This window comes from Arabidopsis lyrata (assembly GCF_000004255.2).
Source record: "Arabidopsis lyrata subsp. lyrata unplaced genomic scaffold ARALYscaffold_103, whole genome shotgun sequence".
In the NCBI taxonomy this organism is placed as follows: domain Eukaryota; kingdom Viridiplantae; phylum Streptophyta; class Magnoliopsida; order Brassicales; family Brassicaceae; genus Arabidopsis; species Arabidopsis lyrata.
Window position 1 is genome coordinate 1,526 of NW_003302477.1, and position 9,005 is coordinate 10,530.

At 37.5% G+C, this 9,005-nt stretch overlaps 2 protein-coding genes and 1 long non-coding RNA gene across 3 annotated transcripts in view; 2 read left to right on the forward strand and 1 right to left on the reverse strand.

The window, feature by feature from the left end:
• Positions 1-2,415: 2,415 nt before the first annotated feature.
• LOC9298965 lies at positions 2,416-2,923 on the forward strand. The gene is made up of 3 exons (XR_002330416.1): positions 2,416-2,442; positions 2,529-2,587; positions 2,788-2,923. It is a non-coding gene; the product is annotated as an uncharacterized LOC9298965 (long non-coding RNA).
• Positions 2,924-3,378: 455 nt separating this feature from the next.
• LOC9298961 (heat shock 70 kDa protein 8) lies at positions 3,379-5,856 on the forward strand. The gene is made up of 2 exons (XM_002862838.2): positions 3,379-3,575; positions 3,978-5,856. The coding sequence occupies exon 2, from the start codon at positions 3,981-3,983 to the stop codon at positions 5,670-5,672; it is 1,692 nt and encodes a 563-aa protein (XP_002862884.1). The 5' UTR covers positions 3,379-3,575; positions 3,978-3,980; the 3' UTR covers positions 5,673-5,856.
• Positions 5,857-8,277: 2,421 nt separating this feature from the next.
• LOC9298963 (transcription repressor OFP16) overlaps positions 8,278-9,005 on the reverse strand; it is a 1,241-nt gene continuing 513 nt past the window's right edge. The window contains 2 exon segments of the mRNA XM_021017863.1: positions 8,278-8,960; positions 8,962-9,005. The exon segment at positions 8,962-9,005 is cut by the window's right edge and continues 5 nt beyond it. Coding sequence (XP_020873522.1) covers positions 8,523-8,960; positions 8,962-9,005 — 482 coding nt within the window. The 3' untranslated portion in view covers positions 8,278-8,522.

Sequence of the window (9,005 nt, forward strand, 5' to 3'; positions counted from 1 at the left end):
TACCATGTCTATTTTGCTTTGTTTGTGGTCTATTTCTTGTGTCTCTGTTTCGATTTGGAGCATCTTAATGTTAGGGTTTACTTACAAAGTTCAAAATCCGAAATTCTCTTTGTTCTTCTAGGTTCTTAGCTTTGTTTTTGGTCTATTACGTGTGGTTGTGTTTTGATTTGGAGCATTTTAGTGTTAGTGTTTAGTTTCAAAGTTCTAAATCTGAAAATTCTCCTTGGTTCTTCTAGGTTATTAACTTTGTTTATGGTATATTTTGTGTGTTTGTGCTCATTCCTTGTGCTAATACGAAATTGTTTAAGTTTTGTAGATGTCTACAGAGCACAATGAGAACATTGAGGAGCCGATGCTTCAACCTGAAAATGCTAAAGATGTTCAAGCAGAGAAGAGGCGTAAAACACCTGCACCTGCTGCTTCTGCTTCTGTTAATCCACAGAGACCACGTAAGAAGTATGCTAAGAGAGCAGTAGTTTGGCAACATTTTCTGCTAAGAGATGGAGATGAATCTAAGAGCTACTGTAAGTATTGTACTGCTGAGATTGCTTGTGATACAAAGACAGTGGGTACTAGTCCAATGATAGGCCACTTAAGTAGATGCAAGCAGTATAAAGACTATGAAGAGAAGGAAAACCAGAAGGTCCTAACCGGTGATAACAAAGGGAATTTGAAGGTTGTCAAGTATGATCCGGTTTTGTTTAGGAAGTCAGTGAACGAGATGGTAGTGGTAAATGAGTTGCCTTTCTCATTTGTAGAATCAGAGGGTTGGAAGCGCTTTTGTTTCAATGTGTTACCTCTGTATAACACATTCTCTAGAAGGACGTGTACCAAAGACGTTGTTGCAATCTATTTGCAAGAGAAAGCAGCTTTGCAGGCTCTGTTTAGTGTTGAGGAACAAAGGGTTTCTCTCACAACAGATATATGGACGTCTCCTACTACCTCCTACAGCTACATGGTGATCACAGGTCATTGGATTGATACTAATTGGGAAATGCAGAAGAGAAACTTGAGCTTTAAGGTCATCACAGACCATAGAGGAGCCACCATTACAGGACAGCTGTTGGACAGCATCGACGATTGGGGAATCAAGAAGATATTTACAGTCACAGTTGATAATGCAAAGAATAATGACAGGGCTTTGGAAGGTTTCACAGATGCGTTAAGGCTGCGAGGAGTAGAATCACTAGTCAGAGATGGTGAATTCTTACACATGCGGTGTTGTGCTCATATCCTCAATCTGATTGTAGGAGATGGTATGAAGAAATCAAAGTCTACTATTGTTGCCATCAGGAATGCAGTCAAGTATGTTAGGTCATCCTCCACTAGACTTAAGTCTTTTGCATTGAGGTGTGAAACAGGTAAGGTATGTAGAGGCAGCCTTCCATTAGATGTGGTCACACGTTGGAACTCAGTGTATCTGATGCTGAAATCTGCTATTAAGCTGAAGGTTGCTTTTGAGAAGATGTTGGTTGAAGACAAGCTGTATTGTGACTACTTCCTTGAAGAAGAAGAGAAGACAAAGCTAAAAAGAGTAGGACCACCAACTGTTGTTAATTGGGAAGAAGCTGAAAGGTTAGTTAAGTTTCTGAAAATCTTCTATAAGTGTACTTTGACTTTCTCAGCATCGAAGACAGTAACTTCTACTATGTGTTACAATGAAATTGTCAATATTGAGAGAGTCTCATCACTAAGTGTGAGATGCTGAGGAGGAGACGAGGAAGCAAGCTCGTGTCATGAGAGATAAGTTCGATAAGTACTGGGATGGATTACTTAACATGAATCCGTTGGTGATTGTGGCTAGTGTTTTTGATCCTCGCAACAAGATGAAGTTTGCTTCTCTCTGCTTTGATCAGCTCTATGGTAAGGATACAATAGAGAGTCTGCAACTTCATGCTTCTGTTACAAGTGCAATGAAAAGGCTTTATGAGGAATATAGTTTCAGGCTGAGCAAACCACCAGTTGACACTGAAGCTACTACAGATTCGGACCCACCAACAGCCATGTGTGAGTTATCAGCTGATGAAGATGATTGTGAGCCAATGGAGTCTCTTTATGATAAGGTAGCTCAGTTAGGAAGAAGTGATGTTGGCTGCAATGAGTTGCAAATGTATTTGACCGAGAAAACTGAGGTGAAAGTTGAAAATAAGTTGGGGTTGGCTTATGATGTTCTGAGTTGGTGGAGGTGTAACAGCTCAAAGTATCCAATCTTGTCAGAGCTTGCTAGAGATGTTCTAGCAGTACAAGCCTCATCTGTTGCTTCGGAGTCGGCTTTTAGTACAAGTGGTCGAGTGTTGGACCCTTATAGGAGTTCTTTAACTCCTTACATGATTGAGGTTTTGCTATGCACCCAACAGTGGCTAAGGTGTTCATTTAAATCTGAAGTACAAGTAGCAAACTTAGTGCAAATGTTGAAAGAAGTTGAGTTTTTTGAATCTCTTGGTAAGTACACTTAACTCTTTTATTCTGTGATTATGTATTTTTATTTTTTAATCTTTTCTACTTTGACTTTGTTTTTCTTTTTACAGATTCTCAGAATTCAACTCCAGCTCCTCCATGAATCTTCAAAGTATGACAGGTAGTTAAGGTAAAGTGAACTACTCTGTCCTAATTTAGTAGTTAAAGTAAAGTGAACTACTTTGTCTTCAGTTCTTGTTTTCTATAGATTGTTAACTGCTTCTCTTTAGACTGTTAATTGCTGAAGTTTGCTTTAGAGTTTAGATTGTTAGCTTAGATACTTAAATACTTAAGTTTCTGATCAATTTTTGTTATTATTTTCATGTGTAGGTAGGAAGCTGCACTTTTGTTCTTTTTGACGTGAATATGCAGCCTTAACAATGGACGGGATAGTACTGACTTTGAAGCTGCTTTTTGTCTACTTTTTGATGCGATAAGCATGCTTTTGTATAACAAACAACTTGCTATGAGTACTAATACTCTAGTGTTTGTATGATCTGTAATATGGTGATTGATACAATGCTAGCTGCTAGCTTAGCAGCTTCTGTAATGGTCTGTAATGGTTATTTTTTGATGTATTGTCTGATATTTGTTTTTGATACAGGTTTAATTCGGGTTAAGAAAACCGAATCTCAAAATTTCCGGTTTAATTTCGGATGTGAAATAAATCTTGATAACCGATCCGAAAAACCCGAATACCGACCGAACCGAACCGAAATTAATTTCGGTTCAATTCGGGAGCTTTTCTCAAAAACCGAATTTTCCCATAACCGAACAACCGACCCGAATAACCCGTTTTCGCCGAAGACCCAGGGCTAGTCCATATACAAGGTTACTTCAAATCGGCCCAAATTTGGAAAAATAGTAAATTAGATTATTTTTGTGGGTCGGCAAATTAATTTAGCGAGGAAAAAAAAAAAGAACTCCCTCCTCTTTTCTCTAGCAAACTCTAGAAGACGAAGGAAGCACAGTAACAATCTTTCTCTCGCACCTTCTAAAACCTGCTCTATTTCTTCGCTTCGCTCTTCTCGACTCACAAACCCTTTTCTTCTAAATCCGCAACAGCTACAAACAAACCCTCTCTTTTTTTTTTGTCAAAGATCTCTCCTTTTGGTCAGGTTTGTTGTTTCCGAGTCCTCTTTTTTTGCATAACACCTTGTTTGGTTTTAGCTCAGTTCTTGTACTTATTGAAATTTCGATCGTTAGCTTTTCTGATTACTAGTCTATTTGATTCAAGTTTATTTGTCAATTTCGAATCTTATATGGGTGGGATCGTAGGAGTGTCATATCCTGATAAAATCCTACAAGACACTTCAAAATTAGTTTCAGTTTGTGTTAGAATTGGTTCTTTGTATGTTTAGAATGTTGAGTGTTGTAGTGTTGATGAAATCTTGAAAGGACAAATCTTCGATTGTGTTGATGAATCTTGAATATCTTAAGCCGTTCTTACCAGTAGTTGATGTCTAAGTATCATATTGTCTATGTTCAGACCTTGAATCTTGAATCTGAAAAATTTGCAGGAAATGGCAGAACAAGAATACACAGTAGCATCAGACAGTGAAAACACTGGAGAGGAGAAATCATCATCTTCTCCTTCGTTACCCGAAATCGCCGTTGGTATCGACATTGGTACTTCTCAATGCAGTATAGCTGTTTGGAACGGCTCTCAAGTTCACATCTTGAGGAACACAAGAAACCAGAAACTCATCAAATCATTTGTAACTTTCAAAGACGAAGTTCCTGCTGGTGGAGTTAGCAACCAGCTCGCACACGAGCAGGAAATGCTAACTGGAGCCGCTATCTTCAACATGAAGCGGCTCATTGGCCGTGCAGACACTGATCCTGTGGTTCACGCTAGCAAGAACCTTCCTTTCTTGGTTCAAACTCTTGACATTGGAGTCAGACCGTTTATCGCGGCTTTGGTGAACAATGCTTGGAGATCTACGACTCCTGAGGAAGTTTTAGCGATATTCCTTGTGGAATTGCGTCTAATGGCTGAAGCTCAGTTGAAACGGCCTGTGAGAAATGTGGTACTCACGGTTCCGGTTTCGTTTTCTAGGTTCCAGCTCACACGGATTGAACGTGCTTGTGCTATGGCTGGACTTCATGTACTTCGTTTGATGCCAGAACCAACTGCAATTGCGTTACTTTATGCGCAACAGCAGCAGATGACTACGCACGATAACATGGGAAGCGGAAGCGAGAGGCTTGCGGTTATATTCAATATGGGTGCTGGTTATTGCGATGTTGCTGTTACTGCAACTGCTGGTGGTGTTTCACAGATAAAAGCTTTAGCTGGAAGCCCCATTGGAGGAGAAGACGTTTTGCAGAACACAATGCGCCATATTGCGCCACCAACTGAAGAAGCTTCGGGGTTGCTCCGTGTAGCGACACAGGACGCTATTCACAGGCTATCGGATCAAGAAAATGTCCAAATTGAAGTGGATTTGGGAAACGGTAACAAGATTTCCAAGGTTCTTGATAGATTGGAGTTTGAGAAAGTGAACCAGAAGGTATTTGAGGAATGTGAGAGACTTGTTGTGCAGTGTCTGCGAGATGCGAGAGTCGAGGTTGGTGATATCGATGATGTGATAATGGTTGGAGGGTGTTCTTACATCCCGAAAGTAAGAACTATTATCAAGAACGTGTGCAAGAAAGATGAGATTTACAAAGGCGTGAATCCGTTAGAAGCTGCGGTTAGGGGAGCTGCCTTGGAAGGTGCGGTGACTTCAGGGATTCATGATCCGTTTGGGAGCTTAGATCTCTTAACCATACAAGCCACACCTCTTGCAGTTGGAGTAAGAGCTAACGGAAACAAATTCATACCCGTGATTCCGCGTAACACGATGGTTCCAGCGCGGAAAGACCTCTTCTTCACAACGGTTCAAGACAACCAGAAAGAAGCTCTGATCATTATATACGAAGGAGAAGGAGAGACTGTTGAAGAGAACCATCTTCTTGGGTATTTCAAGATAGTTGGGATTCCGCCGGCGCCTAAAGGTGTTCCGGAGATCAATGTTTGTATGGACATCGATGCGTCGAATGCTTTACGGGTTTTTGCAGCTGTGTTGATGCCGGGATCTTCGACTCCGGTGGTTCCTGTGATTGAGGTGAGGATGCCTACAGTTGATGATGGACATGGTTGGTGTGCTCAAGCTTTGAATGTGAAATATGGATCTACTCTTGATTTGATTACTCTTCAGAGGAAGATGTAAGATTAAAATAAAATGATGTTAAGTGATAGATTTTAGATTATGATGTAAGATATGAGAATGTTTCGTATAGAGAAGAGTTTGTGTGTTTTGGGTTTGTTGTTGAAGTGGTAAACAATGTTTATCTGTGTAATGAAGTAATAATGTTTCTGCAGATTTGTATAATAAACTAGAGAGTTTGGGCACCCTCTTTTGAGCTTCTGATATGTTGCAAGTCTTTAACTGTTTTTGAGCTTCTGATTAAAACTTTGAGAAACTTGGAATGTTTACACTTTTATCGAGTTGATTTCATTTGCTGATCTGTGTAGGACATTATATTGAATGAAATTTTTTCCTATTGGGTGATTAATAGGTTAAAAAGAATGATAAGACCGCTGAAAGGAGGGGTCGAACCTCCGACCTTGTGGTTAACAAAAGTAATTGTATAATTTTGCCGAAAATATCATGCATGATGCATGTTTCCATTTATAAATAAGTAAATAAAAATCATCTAATTAAACTCGTAATATATCATTAACGTTATGGGATGTAACTAATCACACGTATTCTGTGATTTACGGGATTGTTCGGGTAAAGGCTTGTAAGCAAATTGTTTCTTCTCGGATTCTTTTTGTGATTCGTTTAAAACAGTGAGGTGGTTGACAGATAATTTCCTATCTAAATTACCTTAAATTCGCAACGAGATGGACATATGAAACTCTACTGTATACGTTTGACCCAAATTAACTCTCTCTATCTCACACAAACATACACATAGTTTTTAACAAAAAAATAAATAAATACACATAGTGACATAGACTATAAATTTAACAAACAAAATATATATATTTAAATATATATATATTTAAACGTAAATTTCTATTGACTTATCATCATTATCAACCAAGTGGTTAGGCAGAGGTGGAGACAAGCGGCAGAAAACCAGGCACCATTTACCAACTTGAAAAGTATAATTAAGATTCCTTATTATTATTGTAGACGTTTTGGGTCGTTAACTTATGCAAAAGCTTAGTTAGTTATTACAAATATATGGCGATTTAACAATATTAACCCACATTTTCTCTGATTACAAATATATAACATCATAGTCAAATTAGTTGCAAATTTCACACATATGCACCTTTCTTGCAATAAAAGACATGCTTATTTCATTGCTTCATTGCAAAAATGAGATTTAGTTTTCTTCTGTTTAACTTTGCCGAAATTTACACATACGTATAACCTATTCAAAGTGTCAACGAATATGAGCTATTTAGACCTGTATAATTTAAGTGTATACTATTCTCTTACTAAATTAATTAGATTAAGTTGAGTGTTTTACTCGCAATTGAGCGGGTCTAGAGGCTAGTTTTAACCCTTTAGTGAATAAGACAAATGGCATAGTCTTACTTTCACCTAAACCAACTAACTTTTTAATACTTTGTTTTTAATAAATTAGACCCTTTTTTTTTTTTTGGACAAAAAAATTAGACCCTTATAAATTAGTATAACGTACATTTTTTTTAGTTTATTTGGTCGAGTGGACCTTCCAACATCCGTCTCTTAGGATCTCAATTATGTTGTGTTGCCACGGAGTAGTGTCACGTGTAAATCTAATGGAAAGAAGCAGAAGAGAAGAATAGATTTCAATATATAATTGATGTATAAACAATATTACTTCATACATTTTGTACAGAAACAATAAGCAAAAAAAAGTATCATTCCTTTAGTTTTCTTAACGATACATATATATAGCTCCATGCATTTTCATTTTCAAACATTTAAACATCAAAGACAAAAATTGACTTCTGATACATGTATATGTTATATATACAACCATGAAAGGCGATGTTAGCTCCATACGAAAAAAAAGAAAAAGAAAAATTAAATCTAATATGAATATTTAACATCAAATGCTGATCATCTCTGATACATGGATACAACCATGAAGGCAATGTGAATTCTATACGTACAGAAGAAATTTAGATATCATATGAGGTAGACTAATAAGTAATCGTTAATTTTGATTTATATATACAGAAAGCAAAGTTTTACTTTATATCGTGTAGAAAGATTAACTATATATGTCCCTTTATTAAAGTATGGATACATAGTAATATTTAAAACACGATCCATGCATGCCTTGACAATATATAAGCAACTAGAGAGTTTATCGATGCCTCAAGCTTTGTACCTTGGTGATATTGTTGTCTACTCAACCTTATGCTTCATTGATCAAACCGAGTTTTTTAACTCTTATCATAAAGTTTTTTTGGCCGTATTTAGCTGATTTACTTGTTAATACATAAGTTTAATTTAACTATAAAACCATTTTTTAATTATATCTTATACCTCCGAACAAGTTACTTTTATCCATATCATTAGAAATTTACTACTAGTTCTAGTGCTTTTCTTTTTTGCCAATAGTTATGCTAAACACAAAAACATGTTTTGATTTTCCGTTTCACTCGAACATGGGAGTGGACCAGTTTTGATATCCCGGTCCGCTATCTTAATGTGCTGTTTATATGAATGATTTTTTTATTTCATTTTAAAACTAGAAAATCATTAAAAAAGTTATTTTCGTCAACAAAATATCTAACTTTATAGTTTATACTATCCAACCAAATATATGAATTATCTCAAATATTTCACATTATCTCAAAAAATTTCTATCCTTTTCATCATTCAATAATTAAAAAAAAAACATACAAAATATAAAATTGTCAGTATTAATTTTTTTGGGTTGCTTAGCTACTCTTCCATGAAGACGTACAAATTACAATGGAAAAAGAGAAAGTTAGGTTCACTGAACTAATAGTCACGTGTTGCATTCAATACACGGGCGTTTTTATCCCGGCGGCTGCCGCCACGTCAGCATATTCGGCGTTCTTCAGACAAGAGTGAGACCAATATGTCGGAGAAAGCCCTGATGACGAACTTGTGTGTGTCGGTTGGATTCAAGGAGAGATAAGTGAGTAGGAGCTCATCCAAGAAATCGTAACCATCGTTCGGATCACGGCTAAGTTCTCCGGCGTCAATGGCGGCGTCAATCATCTCTTGCATTGATCGCCGGAAGTCAGTTAACGGATCCGGTGAGTCCACGTTTTGCGTCACGGCGGTTCCTCCGCTTATAAGCCTCGTAGTAGTAGTCACGGCAGTATCATAATTCGTCGTCTTCTTCTTCTTTGTCGACGTGACAGTGGCATCGTCGTAATTATCCGAGAATTCTCTTGACCGAGTTTCTGGTGAGTCGGTGATTGCATTGGACCGGCCAGGGGAACAGAAGAAGAAGCGACGAGAAGCGAAAGTCCGCGGATACATCAGGAGAGATATCAGATTCATATGATGACGTGG

Coding starts and splice junctions, on each gene's coding strand:
- LOC9298961 (XM_002862838.2), top strand. CDS start 3,981: ATGGCAGAACAAGAATACACAGTAGCATCAGACAGTGAAAACACTGGA.